At 41.5% G+C, this 19,596-nt stretch overlaps 1 protein-coding gene across 2 annotated transcripts in view; it reads right to left on the reverse strand.

The window, feature by feature from the left end:
* The window catches only part of SND1 (staphylococcal nuclease and tudor domain containing 1), a 627,617-nt gene that overhangs the window by 208,759 nt on the left and 399,262 nt on the right, over window positions 1–19,596 (reverse strand). For both annotated transcript variants that reach the window (XM_040413516.1, XM_040413515.1), the window contains exon 16: window positions 9,382–9,491. In XM_040413516.1, the coding sequence (XP_040269450.1) occupies window positions 9,382–9,491 (110 nt within the window). The remainder of the gene's footprint in view (window positions 1–9,381; window positions 9,492–19,596) is intronic.

Here is a 19,596-nt window from a genome sequence, read left to right on the forward strand (position 1 = left end):
GGCACTATGCAGAATTCTAAGAAAATATCATTTTAATGCTACGGGGAAGCATTTATTAAAAATGGCCAATGTCAGGGCAGCTAACTGATATTTAGTACTAACATTTACACACATTTTAAGAGCTTTCTATTTCATTGAATACTAATTCATATCATCTGTATGTGTGTACTTGAAGATAGAGCAGCCAAGAGGCCGGATCATGTGACCAGCAGCAGCGTCATAGCAACGCAGTAACCAAATCTGGCATGATGAACGGCCTGCTCCAGCCGATCATTTTTCTCCCTGTCACTTTAATCAATAAGGGAAAAGGTGAATTGCTATTGATCTTCCCAACACCTTGTGAAAGAAGTACACACATTGCAGAAAACTCTGCACCAAGGATGCAAGCAGTGGGAGAAAGAGGTGGCCAAGTAGCCTTACAGTCCCTCCGCTTTATTAGTAGTCCAACCAATTCTCTTTCCTTATGCATCACTTTACTGAGAGGAGGAACTATGAAATGGCGAGCTCCATAAATATAGTTTGTAAGGATTCTAGAAACTTGACAAAGCTTTTGGACAAAGATCTCCTACTGACTTGAGGGATGTATTAAAAGGTGTTATCTTATGAAAATTATCCATCCCCGATCCACAGGATTCGCAATAAATGTGAGACTGCATAGGGTGTGACCACAAAGGTCCCAAAAATGAGGGGACCCCTAACTCTGAATGGAGCAGTAGTCCGCATATCTGTCCACCGCCCCATTCACTTCTACAGGGCTGACTGTACTGTATGGAGTGGTGGACTGACTTGTCCATTCAGAGAGAGGAATTAGGGACTACTTATTCTCGGGATCATTATTGGATATACTGCGGCATGCAAAGTTTTAGCCTATTAGAGTTAAGCTTGTTCACAATCATCATAGGAAAAGCCAGGTGCTGCAAATTTAAAAGCGTTATAAATACCCAGACTCCTCCAACTTTAAAAAAAAAAAAAAAAAAAAAAAAAAAAAAAACTGTCTCGCTTTCTTCTAAGCAGCTGCCTAACACTATGAAATGATGATGGTTGAGGCTCGCAAAGCATGAGAAGGTTAGAAGAAAACAGCAACGCATTTTATGGTTGCCATTTTACTAGTATGAAATGTAATTAAGAAATGGCAGTTAAGAGGAACAGTGGAGGTCAAGAGAAGGTCTGAGAGACCAAGAAAATACAATAGCTCGTAGGTTTGTTATAAAGTCAAAGAGAGACCCCCACTTAACAGCAAAAGACCTTCAGGAAGATTTAGCAAACACTGGAGTTGTGGCACATTGTTCTACTGTCCAATGACACCTGCACAAATATGACCTTCATGGAAAAGCCAACAGTAGACATCCGCACCACAAAATTCAGTGTCAGAAGTTTTTAAAAGAACATCTAAACAAGCCTGATGGATCTTTTGGGGAACAAGTCCCATGGGCTGGTTAAAATAGAACTCCGGCCTCAATAAGAAAAAGGTATGTTTAGAGAAATGGCACAGAATTTCATGAAAAAAAAACACCTCTCCAACCATTAGCATTGGGGTGGATCAATTGTGCTTTGGGGATGTGTGGCAGCCAATTGCAAGCGGAACATTTCACGGGTAGAGGGAAGAATGGATTTCCGAAATTCAGCTAGATCTCCTCCACATCACTACAACCTCCCTTTGTCCCCTGCTGGGGAGAGACAGGAGGAGCCAAAGTTATAAAGAGGCCGGCGCCTCCACCAAATTTCGGAGGAACCACCGCCAGCGCAGGGGTTTATTATGACCGGCATTTAAAATGCTGGTCTTAATAAATGTGTCCCATTGTGTGCTGTGTTTTTGTGTTCGTTTTTTTTAGCAAACAGGAAGCAACCTGTTTTTTTTTGTTTTTCAATTAAAAAGGTTCATGTGTGTATGGATCCCTAAAGTAGCAGATGATTCTGAAAGCTTACTATTCATGCAAAATCTGGGGGACAAATCTAGTTAATTCCAAAAAAAGACAATTACAGAACAATTTAAAATCTTGTCCAAGAAAGATCCGTGTATGCTATTACTCTGAACAGAATTCAAAGAAGCTTCAGGAAAGAAAGCGGCTACATGCCAGCATGCAACATGTTACCTAAAGTTTAAAAAAAATTAAAATAAAAAAAATGATGTTTCATTCATTACCAACACTATAAAATTAGCTCCTGCTAATAATCATGGGAACCAAGTCTGCACACAAACTTCAGCAAGATATATTGTCGAAGGACACAACCATAAAAAAAAAAAAAAGCATGCAAGATGAATAACCTTGTGAATGTAAATTCTACACCATAGAGAACCTAATTGAAAGTCATCTGAAAACCAATTATCTGCATGGCTATATCACCAGGCTACAAGGTCAGTCTTCTCTAAAGAACATGGTATGGATGGGGACTCAAAAACCCCATCTGATCATGTAACAGTCATGGAAAAATCATAAGCTACAGAAAAACTTCCACTATGGAGGAAAAGTTTCAGGCAACTTACAATAACAATTTCAACCATTTCTCCCATAGTAAAACATTAAGGTTGCGATTTTACTGCTGATGTTACATAACCAAAAGTCGCTTCAAAGCCCCAGCATATGGGCAAGATGCTTTGAATATACACTGACTCAGTAAAATTATATCTGATCATCACTGCAATATGCATGAGCCCTTACAATATTGGAAAGTAATACGAAATGTCGGACGACGAATCAATGAAAATTTATTTAAGGGGTGCCAGGTTTTCAACTCATAGTAATTTATTTCTTTTAAAAACAGAATGGGGAAAAAAAAAAAATCTATTACTCACCTCCCCCTGGGCACAATACAATGGAAATGGATTCAGCCAAGAGCCTGAGAGCAGCAATGGTGAGCAGGGGGACTGGAACGGGAGCAATGAGGCAAATATTTAAATTTTTGGCCCATTCTGACCAGTTGAAATGATCCCTTTAGGCTCCATTCACATGTCTGCAAAATGGGTCCGCATCCGTTCCGCAATTTTGTGGAACGGGTGCGGACCCATTCATTCTCTATAGGGACGGAATGGATGCGGACAGCACACAGTGTGCTGTCCGCATCCGCGGCGCACGGCCCGGATCTTTGGGTCCGCAGCTCTGCAAAAAGATAGAGCATGTCCTATTCTTGTCCGCAGCTGCGGACAAGAATAGGCATTTCTATAGGGGTGCCGGGCGGGTGTGTTGCGGATCCGCAATTTGCGGGTCCGCAACACACCACGGACGTGTGAATGGAGCCTTATTGTGGTGTCATGTAGCTTTTTTATGCAGTTTTTTTCTTTTAGCTAAAGCCAGAAATGGATGCAGCGAAAAGAGAAGCCCTTCCTTCATATTTTTCATTTGATTCTAACCAACATCTGGCTTTGGTTAAAAAAAAAAAAAAACATCACAAACTGCCACAAAAAGCAGTGGGATAAACCACGCATAGCTACCTGGGCAGGTGCAGGTTTACATACAGAATGTCTGATCAGATTGTCGTGTGGATTTCTCTGTTTGTTACGAATTTGCCCAGATCTCACCAAGTGCATTGCAAAGGGTGAAATCTGCACTAAAAATCCCCAGAAACAATTGACATTCTGCAGATTTCTAAATCCACACAGCAGGTCAATGGTGTGTACCACACTGAACGTGGACCAAAGAAAGATAAGGAGAGAGTTGTCTCAGATAAAAAAATTTTTTTTTTATAGACAAACATGTTAAAAGGTAAAGGCTACAAGACAATCTCAAAACAGCTTAACGTTCCTGTTACTACTGTTGCATACATTAATCACAAGTTTAAGGTCTACGGGACTGTAATGAACCTCCCTGGACGTGGCTGCAAGAGGAAAATTGATGACAAATTGAAAACACTGATAATATGAATGTTAACCAAAGAGCTCAGAACAACTTCCAAAGAGATTAGAGGTGAACTTCAAGGTCAAGGTACATCAGTGTCAGATCGCACCATCAGTCGACGTCTTGGCCAAAGCGGACTACCGTGGAGGAAACCACTGTTGAAAGCAAATCATAAAAGTGAGACTGAAATTTGCCAAAATGCATATTGACAAGTCACAGAGCTTCCGAGCGAATGTCCTTTGGACAGATGAAACAAAACTGGGGCTTTTTGGCAAATCACATCAGTGCCATGTTCACAGATGAAGCATACAAAGAAAAGAACATTGGGGGTCATTTACAAACATACATGCCACTTTTTAGATTATTCTTAAGTGGTGTTCTATGCGCCCTGATTTAAATCCTATTGCACATCTTTGGAAAGAGCTGAAACATGCAGTCTGGAGGAGTTTGTTCACAATGAGTGGGCCAAAATACCTGTGGACAGGTGCAGGAATCTCATTTGGAAATCACTTGATTGTATCAATTGACTCAAGAGGTTGTGCGACAAAATATTAAGTTAAGGGTATCACTATTTTATGTCCAGACCAGTTTCATTAGTTTGTTTTGTAAATTATTCTGTTGAACCACAATTCAAAAGCAATATTTGATTTTCATTAGCTGATTTTCAGTAATTTTTGGTACTTTTGTCAGTTTGAAGTTATTTCAGTGACCACTGTGGATTTTTCTTTCTTTAACGGCTCCTGTACATGAACGTGTATTTTGTCCGTATTCGCATGCGGACCAATTCACTTCAATGGGGCCGCAAAAGATGTCAAATATTGGCGCATTTAAGACCGTGGTTCATCAACAGCGATCCGCTACCTAGAAATAATGCAGCTGTATAAGGACAAGCGACTACAATAGCTATTCCTCATCTCATACTACGGAGGTGATGGCTGCATGTTAATACAGCGGTCTCCTCGAGCAGCCAGTCAGTAAGGAACGCTTCCCTCCTGACAATCTGCTGCTCCTTGGCACGTGTAAATGCTTCTTTAGGCTGAAGCAGAATACAACAAAAACAGGCTTGAATTTAGTGAAGATCATGGAAAGGTCAGATTTGAGAAAAGTTTGCCTACTTTTACAATAGCGTTTTTTTTTTTTTTTCCCCCGGATCAGTCATGAATCTGCAAAAACGCTTCCGTTACAATAATACAACCGCATGCCTCCGTCATGAACGGATCCAGTTGTATTAGGTCTTCTATAGCCATGAACACCACTGAAAATCAATGGAGGAACCGTGCGTTTGGCTCCGCACCATATGTCGGACAGAAAAACCCTGCAGGCAGCGTTTTGGTGTCCGCCTCCAAAGAGGAATGGTGACTGATCGGAGGCAAACTGATGCTTTCTGAGCGGATCCTTTTCCATTTAGAATGCATTAGGGCAAAACTGATCCGTTTTGTACAGCTTGTGAGAGCCCTGAACGGATCGCACAAATGGAAAGCCAAAACGCTAGTGTGAAAGTAGCCTTATTTGCTCTGAAATCTGGAACTTTTCCTCGCTCACGCCAGGTCTTAGAAAATATTGAATGAACTTTTAAGCCTGCTTTAGGTGCAGAAAAAGGTCTAAATGTAAAACAGCAAAGGAAGCCATCTTACATTTAGACTGCGTCTCTTAATAACTTTGGTTATTAAGAACGGCGTCTAAAATGCCGTCTTAATAAATAACCGCCACAGTGCTTCACATTACTGACCCATAATACTATCTGTACATGTGGATTAGCCATTTATGCGTGTTGACAAATGGTTATTTCAACCAAAAGGAAACACTTTACTACTGCTTTTAGATTCAATGCTTTTAAATTCAATCTAACTGTAGCTAAAGCACATAGAAAAATGCATTGTGTTAACCTGGCCTAAGGAATATTTCTTAAGGCAGACTTGTCCTTCACCTAGATATCTGTAGACAGCAACACAAATTAATTTGGAAGGTCTAAAAAAGAAACCCTAAAACCAGCAGCGTCAGCCATGAACATGTTGGATACTAGGTGCACTATACAGTAACCAGACAAGGAAGAAGAATCCCGCTTATCTGCACAACTGAAATCAATACCATTGATTAAGAAATGGACGTATTATCTGACCTCAATCTAATCTAGGTTGGATCAATTACATTTAAATGTGATAAATAAAAGAAAGATGACCAAGTGTCGCCACCCCCCTTACGCAATGGAAGGGCGTCTGAAACACTATTGTAATATAAAGGAGCAAGCATTCTGTATGGAAGAACCTGAAAGATAAGAGCTGATTATCTGGGTCTCGGAGGAAACTCTTTTGCTGATGGCAGCAGATTAAAGAAATACATTTTTTTTTTAGAAGATTCTTTGGCATTAAACAGTCTAGAAAATTAGCTTGTAACTAATTGGCTTCAGCCTGAAACAGTGCGATTCAACAACGACTCCTCCCACAACACCTCAGAACCGTGAACGATCCGTCAGATCAGGACATCTGTAAAAGCGGTGTGTGTAACTGCTCACTGGAGAGAAACGGGGATGAGACGAGGGAAATGAAAGGAGGAGGAACAGATGAAAGAAGTCAGGCTGCTGGTGACTTAGCAAAGAAGAAAATATGAATGAAAAAGAAAACAAAAAAGGAGTCAATCACAAAAATGACTAATTGGTAAGTCCACGTGCCATTTCTCTCCCCCCCCCCCCTCCCATTTCTCTGAAATTCACTTTACCAGAGTCTGAACCAATTCATGTGCTCTGTGAACATAAAGTCACTTAATCGGCTCTTGTGATATCAAGATTTAGGTCCTTCAAAGCAACCTTGCAAATACAGAAACAGCACCTAGAACCCTGGACTACTGCCAACGGCTGTTCAAGTCTGCTATTTTTAAAGTGACCTCTTTATAGGGAAATGGAAAGCATACTTGGGATACAGTCATTGGTAATCTTCACGCAAATCAATTTTATTGACACTCTTGTTGCAATACCCATTACGACCATATTACCTGTGCCATACTTCAACGCGACATACCGAGAGCACAGGAAACACATGCAAAGCAAATCCACCTTAAGTATGCGAAACTCACAGACGTGCTCATAAAATATGAATATAATTGCAAAAGAAACATTAAAAAGAAACATTATCAGCAGCCGGATGTGTGTCAGGACGGATCAGTCTTGCTCCGCACCACAACGCGGACAGTAAAAAGCTGCTTGCGGAACGGAATGCATTTTGGTGCATTCCATTTCGTTCAGTTTGTCCCCATTGACAATGAATGGGGAAGAATTAAGCATTTTCATCTGCTATTGAGATCCTATTACGGATCTCAATAGCGGAATTGAAAATGCTAGTGTGAAAGTAGCCTTAAAGGGAACCTGTCACCGGGATTTTGTGTATAGAGCTGAGGACATGGGTTGCTAGATGGCCGCTAGCACATCCACAATACCCAGTCCCCATAGCTCTGTGTGCTTCTATTGTGTAAATAAATAACGATTTGATACATATGCAAATTAACCTGAGATGAGTCCTGTCCCTGACTCATCTCCGGGACAGGACTAATCTCAGGTTCATTTGCATATGTATCAAATCAGTTTGTTTACACAATAAAAGCACACAGAGCTATGGGGACTGGGTATTGTGGATGTACTAGCGGCCATCTAGCAACCCATGTCCTCAGCTCTATACCCCAAATCCCGGTGACAGGTTCCTTTAAATGCACAAAACGCAAAGACAAAAACACAGGTATACCAACATAGGAAAACGGTGTTGTTCACACCAGTTATTCGCTAGGCTGCGTTTCCTGATCCCTGGAGCAGATCTTATTACAAGCCCCTTCTACAAAGAATACAGGGCCATTTACAGTGATCCCTCAAGATAAGATAGCCTCTGGATACAACCAATTCAGGCGCCTTCTCTGGTAAAATAGATGGATTAGTTGCTACTTAGCAGCCATTCCTGACTGTTATATGCAAGGACTTGTTTTATCAGTCTTAGTTATCTGCTTATTTGTCTTAAATCTTCATTTTCTTTTTATCGTGGGGCTTTGGAACCGATTACTCAACATACAATAGTCGTCCTGGAACCAAATAATATTGTAACTTGAGGGACCACTGTAGTGAACTATGGCAAGACACATAAGAATGTTTAATATACTCACAAATTCCCAAATTAATATCACAAAGATAAAATGCTACATCCAGCTGAGATCCGCCCGACCTAGTTTACGCATGAAGCTTTTTCAAGCCCTTGACTTGTGGTAATTCACTATATGGCCTGTATCCTCTTTGTAGAACGGACTTATAACAAGATCTGCACCAGAGATCAGGAAACAAAGCCTAGCAAACAACTGTACTATCTTGGATCATTTCGGAAGCGCGTATCCTTGACTTTATTATTGTAGAGATTAAAGGAAACCTGCTTCTATACATTAAAGGACTGGACCCACAGGTTTTTTTTCTTGTTTTATTACAAAAAGAAAATGGTTAAAACACCCCCCAAAAAGACTGAAACCAGCTTAAAGAGGACCTTTCATTTTTATTTTTTTTATTCTAGATAAATACCTTTACTTGCAGGGTACCCCCCCGCTGATGCTGCCACCCTGCCTGTTTTTTTAAATATCGCTCGTACGCCCCGCAGTATGTTAATACAGAGCATCGGTACAGGGAGGGGGAGACATCAGGGTTTCTCAATGGGCGTCTCCCTGACTGTGCCGCGATCCAATAACAGCGGAAAGCGTCACAGCCAGCGAGAAGGGGAGATTTTTTTTCTCCCTGGCTGTGATGCTCACCACTGTGATTGGACCTTGGGCACAGCCAGGGAGAAGGAGACACCCATTGAGAAACCCTGGCTCCTCCTTACTGTACCGATGCTCAGTATTAACATACTGAGCGGGAAAACTGCAGGGGGGCACAGCGGTGCGTAGGAGCAATATAAAAAAAAAAAAACAGGCAGGGTGGCAGCATCAGCTGGGTACCCTGCAAGAAAAGGCATTTATCTAGAATAAATTTAAAAAAACATGAAAAGGTCCTCTTTAAAGGTCTTAAGCTAGTTCTGCACTGTTCAGCCTGGGAAACACACTGGGGCAACTGGCTAATTTGCCCATTGCAACCAGATTCCACCTTTCATTATTCAGAGCGCCTCTAGAAAATAAAAGGTTATTTCTTATTGGTTGCTATGGACAACTAAGCCAGTTTTCCTGTACACCAGTTTACATAATGATTACGAAGCAAGTTCCTGCTGTATTGTAGGTCTACTGTACTCGTGTAATGCTGTGAGTGCAGTAAAAAAGACTTGTGGTCAGGCAGGAACTCAAAGAACCAGAAATTATGTGTGTGGTTGACCCACCGAGGGTACGTCAGCAGTAGTAAAAAGCAGACAGTTCCTTTAAGAACCTGAGTAAAAGTTCTTTGTAGAAAAGTTGGCTTAACATCAAATATTAACTTGTCTACATGGCTTCTTATAAGGAATTAAAATATATTGGTCTATAGCTTCACAACTGCTAGAAGACGTACAGAACAATAAGACAAGTAACAAACACATTTGCGTGTTACTGGTCAGTATCTTACCTCTCTCTGCAGTACTAGCTCCTTCGTGTACATCATGGCTTCCTCACTAAAAGGCTCCCCTTCCTGAACCACACCAGGAATATTCCTAGCACCTCTTGGACATTCAATACCTAAAAGGATTTAATCAAACACACTGGTTTAAGTCTATAATAAGAGCATCAAAGAAATGCTGATTTAGAAATAAAATGAGGTTTTGAAGTTGACACATTAAAGGGGTTGTCACATGAAAAATTCAACATTTTTAAAACAGCTGGATATAAATACTTAGTGAATTTTACATAATGCAGTTACATATCAAATCAGCCTCTGATTTATTCATAAAATGTATCTGAATAGTGCCACCTGCTGTCTGTTCTTTCCTTAGTTCTCCACCCACTTCAGACACATCCTGAGGTAGACACACATGGTTAGTTGAATCCTTAAAGAGGACCTTTCATCACTTCTGACATGTTTTAAAAGTTACATGAGATCCCCATTTAACAATTCCGGATCATCTATTCTTATGACTACATGTTGTACCATTCCTTTATTATTTCTACTAGAAGTTATGAATGAATTGCTAGCAGTCTGCAGTAAGGGTACAGAGAGGTGGTAACAAGTTGGGCGTGTACCTGCACAGTCTGAAAATGGTAGCACTAATTGGATAGAGTCAGTCTGTGCAGGTACACCCCCCCAACTGGTTACCTCCCCTCTGTACCCTTACTGCAGACTGCTAACAATTCATTCATAACTTCTAGTGCAAGTAATAAAGGAATGGCACAACATAGAGCCATACGAATAGATTTTCCAGAACTGGTATTACATAGGGAATGCATGTAGCTTTTAAAACAATCATGTCAGGAGCGGTGAAAGGTCCAGATCATACAGGAAGAGAGCTGCAACTGAAAAGACACTTCCCATTGGTTGTGATAGAGAGAGCTGCAATAGAAAAGACACGCTCCCTGAGCCTGAAGATGATCTAGCAGAGCAATGAATGTGAGAGCCCTGAATCCATGTGAGGTGCAGGGCTGGTTCTTGCTTGGTTAGAAAGACATTATCATACACTATATATAATATCCGATTTTCTTTTCTTCCATTGGGACAATACCTTGACAATTTGACTTGCAATAGGCCTCAGGACCAAAAAACTATTTACCAAAACAGACTTGTATTGAACATAGATTTTAAAATAGAATGTCCCTCTTGAGAGCAGAGACAGTTCTAACTCTGGATCACACATTTGTTTTTACCCAACCATACATACATACATATCAAAAGCAAATCAACCGCTTTGAATACAAGTCAGGAAAGTAGACTGAAAAGGTTTCCTTGGACCCAGAAGGTAGAGATGAGTATATTGTTGTATTTAATTGCAGAAACCGCGCCATACCAGTCCACAAGTTTTATGCAGTATTTCAGCTGAGCCCCGCTTCACCTCAATGTGGCTACATTACCAGACAACCCATGGACAGATTCGGTGCGGTTTCAGGAAGAAAGCAAACATGTCTCACTTTATTGCTGCTCATTTGCCTCCGTGTATTTGTGGTATACACAGCAGCCAGGGCATTCATAATCATAAAAAACACTGCAGAATAAAGTAGTATGTAATTATCTAAAACTGGATATCCATAGTTACAAGAAAGCTATTTTTTTATTTTATTATTATTATTCTTCTTCTTCAGGCACAACGTGGCAAATGAGAACTTCCAATATACGGTAACTACAATTTGACAGCTGCAGAATGAGATTATGTACTCACCTGAAGATGGGACGCTGCACACAGAACTGCATGTTTTGTTCTGTCTTATTACATAGTTTAGCAATTTAGCAGATATCTACAGTTATGGTGTGATAGACATATACTCATCTGGCATCACTAGTATGCTATGATACTTTCATCATCTTTCACAGAATACCAGAAAAACTCTAAAGAGCCGTTCACTAGGATTTTTTTTTCCTGTGGAATTTCGGTGCAGACAGCCGAGCCTAAATCTCGTCAAAATACTGCCAGCAGTGGGGTCCTTTCTGCCTCCCATTCATTTCAATGGGAGGCAGCGCCGAAGATTGGACACTTCGAATGGACATCTCCCTTCTCAGCAGGGCCACAGTTATAAGTCACTGCTCCGTGATCCTCAGCGCTGCAGCCCACTGAAATGAATGGGAGGCAGAAACGGGTAAGAAATCACACGGCCGCCAGCAAGATTTCAGCACGGGTGTCCATGTCAAAAGATGTTGTGTGAACATATGGTCACATGGGGGCGCAAACACTAGATTTACCACTGCAGATTTGCATGCGAAGAATCCAGTGTTTTACGGCACCAGAATAAGAATTAAAGAATAAAATCTGCAGTGTAAATTTATCTGCAGTGCAGATTGTAGCTGCACAGCATATTTATTTATGCTATGGATTTCACCTTTTGTCATACATTAGGGTGAAATCCACAGCAAAATCCAGGACAGATGGACAGTGAAAATAGCAGGAAAAGTCAGTGGAAATTCTGCTGTGGATAATCTGCCACAAAGGGTGCAGATTCCACTGTAGATCTTCCCCTCCGCACTGCAAAGGATGAAATCTGCAGCATACGAGATACTGTGGATTGCGGGTCAATTTACCCTGCAATTTTTTATTTTTTTACAGCATATGGAAAAGAGGTCCTGACATGTCAGCCACTTTGCTGTTAAGGTAAAACACAGTGGATTCGCTGCATGCATATCAGTGGTAGCAAATCCATTGCATGCAAGTCCCATGGGCATATTCATATGTAAACCGCACTCATGGGGGGAGGCGAATCAAATGAATACGCTGACGAAAAGACAGTAATGCAGGCAATGTCTAATGAACCACAAAGTATCAATGAAGCCACCGACCTGCATCAGGTCACCTTGTCAAATATCAATCTCACATAATGAAGGCAGCACAAAGAAATACCTTCGCATTTGGTGTCAGCATCTCAGAGTGCCTGCTCTCATATGTTCACACACACATATTCCAAAAGAGTCAAATTCTAGTTCTGCAGCATCACATACATGGACACCAGCAGTCTACCTGTACACCCCAAGCTCCTCACCTGAATGACTGTCTCTGGACAATTTTCTTTTGAGCAATAGACCAAGGTCTTTAAAAGAAATTACGTTAATGTGGGCGCTTGTATTTTCATTTGCAATTGCTACTTCATAGCCATTAGCAATCGATTAATTCTATCCTATAGGACGTTGGAACATTATTAATTCATATTTTATATATTTTTATAAGAGCACATGAAATGGATGTCATTGATTTATGTTTTAGCTTTGGGAGAATATGACAGATAATTTAAAGGTCAGAGAGGGGATGAGAACAAGGCAGCTGTTCGCCAAGTACAGTACAAGCAGAAATTCTGTTGCAACAATATAAATTCAATATATTACTGCAAACAAAAACAGCATTTAAGAGGGTGGATAACCCTGTACGGCTAGTGATGAGGAAAGCTCTAATAAAACTGCATTATGGCGCTACAGTTTTCCAGATGCTACTGAAAAGGCTACATAAAAGACCAAATTACTCCCATCACTAAATGCTCACTTGCCAGATTTTGCTTTGTTGTCATAAATAAAACCTTTGCGTGATCGCTAATATTTTAATACATTTACTGTAGATTTCATTCAAAAGCCTCAGCGATCTTACTGTGCATTGTACTGAATGTCTATTACTGGACACCCGATGCACCGAATATTTAAGCAGTCTCCATTTATTCACTTTAAAGATGCATTCACACAAAGATTTTATTCTGACCTGTTAGAAAGTGCTGCAAACTGTAATGAAGGTAATTTTCTTACTAGTAAGGCTACTTTCACACTCGCGTTTTGTGGGGATCCATCATGGACGGATCCGTTCAGATAATACAACAGTCTGCATCTGTTCAGAATGGATCTGTTTATATTATCGTTAACATAGCCAAGACGGATCCGTCTTGAACACCATTGAAAGTCAATGGAGGATGGATCTGTTTTCTATTGTGCCAGTGAAAACGGATCCGTCCCCATTGACTTACATTGTGTGCCAGGACGGATACGTTTGGCTCAGTTTCATCAGACGGACACCATAACGCTGCAAGCGTTTTGTTCTGTCTGCAAAGCGGAATAGAGACTTTACTGATGCTTTCTGAGCGGATCCTTTTCCATTCAGAATGCATTAGAATGCAAACTGATCTGTTTGGGACCGCCTGATATTATTCAATCAGTGCTGTCAACTGGTAACCCCCCACTGGACCTTTATTGCAGACTACTAACAATTTGTTCATAAGTTCTAGTAGGAATAATAGAGGAATGGTACAATATAGAGTCACAAGAATTGACTCTTCAGAATTGTTATTGCATGGGAAATGCAAGTTTTTACCAAAACAGACATGTCCCCTTCAAGTACATGATCGCTGGGGGCCCCACCTTGGTTACCATGTTCTAGTGCTCTCTGGGTTAAGTATGGATAGGTAAAAAGTCTTGCTCTTGGGACAATCCCTTAAATTTTTGCTGCTGTTTCTGTGCCGCCGGTCACTGGGGTTTGCCATCCATCACATGGGCCAGGCATGTTACCCCCAGGCAGAACAGTACCAGCCATATTAGGCCCTGAAGGCCCATCAAGTAACCATGGGGCAGCAGCGTGCGTCATGAGGACAGGAGTACAGTACAGCTGTTACCCATAGCAACTGGAGACGGCCTGCTCTGTAATTAGAGGAAGCAGCCACCGTCTGTTCTTAAGTCATAACCCCATCAGCCACATTACCCCCAGAACAGTGCCAATCTGCCAGACTGACTTAAGAACAGACGGCGGCTGCTTCCTCTAATTACAGAGCAGGCTGCCTTCGGTTGCTATAGGTAACAGCTGTACTGTATTCCCGTCCTCATGATGCACACCGCCTGCACATTAGGAGCTGTAAACTACAGATAAGCGCGGGAAACTGAAACGTTGTTGGTGACACAACACTCCCCATGCTGCCGGCCGTCACTTATGGGTAACCTGTGCGAACTGTGGAGTTAGCGAACAGTTACTACTAGCAGGGCTGGTCCCTGACAGGGCGCACACCGTGGACGAGCACCGCTATAGCTCACATATCCATGTGTTCACAGTCGGATTAGCCTCATACAGCATGTGAGGCTGAACAAGTTAAAACAAGGCGCTGCAGCAAGGCCACTTACCCCGCCAGTGACTATCGCGTGCACCTCCTTCCTAGTTACTTCAGAGCAGTGTGCCATAATCTCCGGCAGCCACTCAAACTGACCAATCACAAAGCTCCTCACTGTAAGGAGCTTTGTCATTGGTTGTTTCAGGCAGCAGCAGCATCATCGCTGCGCTGCCCATGCCGTTCACAGCGCTGATGAATGGCAGGGAAAAGTCTAAGGCGTATCGGTACGCCTTAGACTTTTTCCAGGGAGTAAAATGGCCTGAACAGGTGTCTATGGCGCTTGTACAGGCGTTATTGCGACCTACATGACACCGCTGAGGCTCAGAAGGGAGGGGATAACTCACAAATACAGTCACTAGTAAGAAGATTACTTTTACTACAATTTACATCATGTACCTTTCTAATAGGTCAGAGAATTATTTTTTTATTGGAGTGCCTCATTGTGGGAACCATTAAAGGGGACATGTTAGCTATCCAGAAATCTACAGTATATTTGCAAATCTTTGGATTTGCCATAAAACAATTCTAGAGCATCTTAGAACTCTGCAAGGTGCCATTCCTTTGATATTACTTCTGAAAATCTATGGATAAGTTGACAACTAGGTGTTACTATGCCATTAGTGAAAGGCAGACAACCTATAGAAAAAGAGAATGGTGACAACCCAAATGTCCATTTATTCATACATTTCCAAGATGAAAACCAGAGACGCAATTCTAAGAAAACATTTTCCTGTATTATTTCATGTAAAATAGATATTAAAACAAGCATGACATAAGAGCCAACAGGTCCTCTAAATGGAATGCATCACCAATTTGTTTCTTCAGGTTAAAACCAGATAGATAGTGATACATATCCTTTTCATCTTTGTATTTTCTGGTGGTAGATTTCATTCTACCTGTATTTCCTAAATGTGATTATGGGGGATGCCATCTTGTCCGAGCTGTTAATTTCATTTATCAACAGGCTTTACAGCAACCACATGGGCCATAGACAATGGTTTGGAGGAGAACTATTTGACTTCTATGGGAGAGTTTTCAAGGAACGTTCTGCGACCTGTGCAGAGGTCAGGAAGAAGTTGGCCGGCTTGGAGAATCCAACATATATGCTGAGCCGAAAAATTTATATTTTTTGATTTTAACTTCTCCCCTAGAAAAGTAAGCTGTGTCTATGGCACTTGTGTGCTCTGAATTGAAAGGATGGGTGGAGGGAAAATGTAAGGACCCTTTTCTACAATCATAGCTCTTTCAGTCAGTGCTTATCCAACAAGCATCTCTCCAGAAGCCCCCCTTCCCAATACACACTCAGCTAAGCATGCGTTCTAAAATTTGCGCACGGAACGCCACTGGCCAAACTCTTCTGGTGGCAGCTTATGCCCTAGAGAACCAAAGAAACAGGCTTGCCAAATCCAGTAAAGGTGTTTACTACTGAATACTATGGTTTTTAACAGATATACTCTTCACTATTTTTTTTTCCAGTTTGGACTCTCCTGACCAGTTCTCACCATGTAAATAAATCCCTAATTAGTTTTCACCCTTTATGTAGCACTTCCTGTTACAGTATCCAACCAAACCCATGATGCACTTCTTTCTCTGCTACAGCTCCGCCTCTAACGTAGTAGGTAGATTATAGCTCCTCCCACCAGATGGTTACATAGACACTCCCGTAGCACTGCCCCTGTTGCTGGTTTACCATGACATCACAGGAAATGAGCTGCATGGATGTGGTCATGAGACCACAACCCATAATGGAAGATAGGAGGAATAAAGGTAAAAGGAATACATTACAAAAGTACAGCTACCTTACACCCCTTTTAATAAATGACAGACCATCTAATTTGTAAGGGTAACCCCATACTTGTACCCTGACAGCAGATAGGGAATTTGGATTTCAACATGCTCAACCCTTTTGTTTTTGGGGATCAAATCTCCCACCTGTGTCCGACGGCAGCTTACTCTTCTCTCCCACGAGAATATATGTATGCTCAACGAAGCAAGCATTTCTATGGAGGGTTCAGGAGAACCTGAGGTGTCAGCTGAACAAGCATTCTGTGACTGCATTCTAAAATGTATGGCCAGCTTGAAGTGGATTACATGCACTGTACAATGGTAGTCACTGGCTGTGACGAACAGGCTGAAGGCAAATGGATTCCTATCAGGTTGTTGATTACATGCTCCCTACACAAGTAATCTGTTACATACCATTTTTGTTCAGTGAAACATTTGTGTATTTTATCATTTTGGACACAATCTTGGGTCTCTGCTTACTGCCTCCCAACCCCACACTACATTAGTATTCCTTCTGGCATGATCTCTTCTCAGATGAAAATATATTCTGTGGTTAACAAGCAAAATAAAACCACTTAAACCAAATCTGCTAGATTTTGCTCATTTACTTTCAGGATATTTGTGATTACACATCAAACCTTTATAGTCTAGAAGTTAACATAAAAGTAACATATATAACATACATACACAATGGGCAACACCTTATCTAAAGCGGCCCTACGCTGGAAATTTAGTGACAGACACTGACCGCAGGTCAGACACCGATGGAAAGGTTGTTGGATGCAGTACATGTAAAATTGATCATGACAAATGACAGATCTGCATCCCATTAATCGAAGCCCAGGTCAAACAAACTAGACATCGACTTGTGACTTGTCTTTTTAACCTATTGAGCTGCCATCCAGAGATGTCATTCACATTTGATTTGTGAACAAGTTGGCCACCTGCAATCACTAGTGGGTGGCTAGCACCCATTTGGGAGCTGAGCTGCAGTACTCTGGAACTACAGCCTTCTGCTTCCACTTCCGGTTACGTTTCTGGCGGCTGCTGCTGCAAACATCTTATTACCGTCGGTGCCAGGCGGACTGATCTAATAGTAATGACCTATTCAGCTGAGAGGTTATAAATATCTAAAAAAGACAGAAGACTCCTTTAACTCCCCAACAGTCATTAAAATTGGAAAAATGTGAAGTTCCGGAAAATGTCCCTTTTTACTGCAGATTTTAAAGTTATGTCTCAAGTAAATCTAACTGTACAACTCAGGGGACTGAAGTGCATTGAAACCTCTTAGTGCCAACTCATTTTAGCCTTAGGCCTGAATTACACCAACAATTTCTGTCCAGTCAGACCAATAGTTGGGGTGCATAATAAAAGATCTGTGTGTGTAATAGGCCATCTGACTAGGGATGAGCAAACCTTACATTTTGAAGATGGAGTTCGTGTTGTGGTATATGCTGAATTGTCCTATGGATTCCGTTACCACGGATCATAACGCAATTACATGACGGAATGCATAACGGAATGCCTTAGGGGCATTCTGTCAAAACAGAAGTCTATGGCCTGCGTAACGGATCCGTCCCGTTTCCATTATGCAGGAGAGGAGTCCAGCCTAACGAAAACCGGATGGATCCGTTATGCAGGCCATGGAATTGCGTTATGGTCCAAAATCCAAAATGCAATTCAGCATATACCCCAACCCAAACTTCAAAATAGGAAGTTTGCTCATCCCTACATTAGTACACACAAAACCCATCCTACTCACACAGCAGGACAAGTTACTGCACAAAACTTAGCTAAAGAGCTGCCTCATCCTCCTCTCTGCTCTGCTTGTCAGGGATTATGATCCTGAATACAGTTTATAATATGATCTTCAGCTGAATCTCCATAGGAATGGGGATCAGGTGGAGACATGAAGTACAGAGAGGTGGGGATGTGGGTAATGAGCAGCAGCACTTGTATGCAATCTCCATTATCACAGTATATCCTGTCAGTCCTCTCGGTACTTCATGTCTCCTCATGAACTCCAGTCCTACAGAGATTCAGCTGAAGATCATATTATAAACTGTATTCAGGATAATATTCCCTGACAAGCAGAGCAGAGAGGAGGATGAAGCAGCGGTTTAGCTCAGTGTCCTGAAGTAACTTGTCCTCCTGTGTGATTAGGACAGGTTTTGTATACACTAATAGAACGGCAGCCATTTTATTTTAATGCTTGCTCCCTAGACAAAATGAGCTATTATAAACTAATAAAAGGTATTTGGGAATATTTTTAAAATAAAATATTTAATTATTAAAAAAATTTTTCTCTATTATGGGAGAACCCCTTTAAAGGACTGTAACATTCCCCAAACACACACTTTCCCTGGTTAGGCTACTTTCACACCTGCGTTCAGGTGTCCGCTCGTGATCTCCGTTTGAAGGGGCTCACAAGCAGCCCTGAACGCAGCCGTCCGGCCCTAATGCATTCTCAGTGGAGGTGGAGCCACTGAGAATGCATCTGTCTGCCAGCATTCAGCCTCCGCTCCGCTCAGTGAGCGGACACCTGAACGCCTGGCCGTGCGGAGGCAAGCGGATCCGTCCAAACTTACAATGTAAGTCAATGGGGACGGATCCGTTTGAAGATGACACTATATGGCTCAATCTTCAAACGGATCCGCCCCCATTGACTTTCAATGTAAAGTCTGGACGGATCCGCTCAGGCTACTTTCACACTTAGAAATTTTTCTAAGTTATAATGCAGACGGATCCGTTCTGAACGGATGCAAACGTCTGCATTATAGGAACGGATCCGTCTGATGAAACATCCGACGGACCCGCTCCGAACGCTACTGTGAAAGTAGCCTTATATATATATTTTTTTTTTCCTTTCAATTTGGCTATGAGACAATGAATTTTGTAAGACAAGCTGGGATACATAGAGGGCTCTAAGAATAATTATAGAATCCTATGGTGATCTAAGTTTAATACAACAGAGAGGTCCAGGTGTTGTAGACCGGATATAGGTGCTAAAATCTCAAAAATGCCTCACAAGAACTCATGAACACTGCTGTGGAAAAGAATGAAGAGCAAGGCTTACTGACACAACATCTACGAAAGTAAAGTGGGTAGGTCCATAAATCCAGCCTTTCAGTCGAACTTTAAATCGTAAAATGCAGATCGTTTTAATGAAAAAAGCCATACATTTACAATGCCACAAACAATACCCATTCATTTCTCACATACAGAGTAGCAGCCAGAGATGTGGTCCATGCTTATTACTATTATTACACAGAGGTGAATAGCTGTTTGCTGT

Source organism: Bufo bufo, chromosome 1 (assembly GCF_905171765.1).
Source record: "Bufo bufo chromosome 1, aBufBuf1.1, whole genome shotgun sequence".
Lineage (NCBI taxonomy): Eukaryota > Metazoa > Chordata > Amphibia > Anura > Bufonidae > Bufo > Bufo bufo.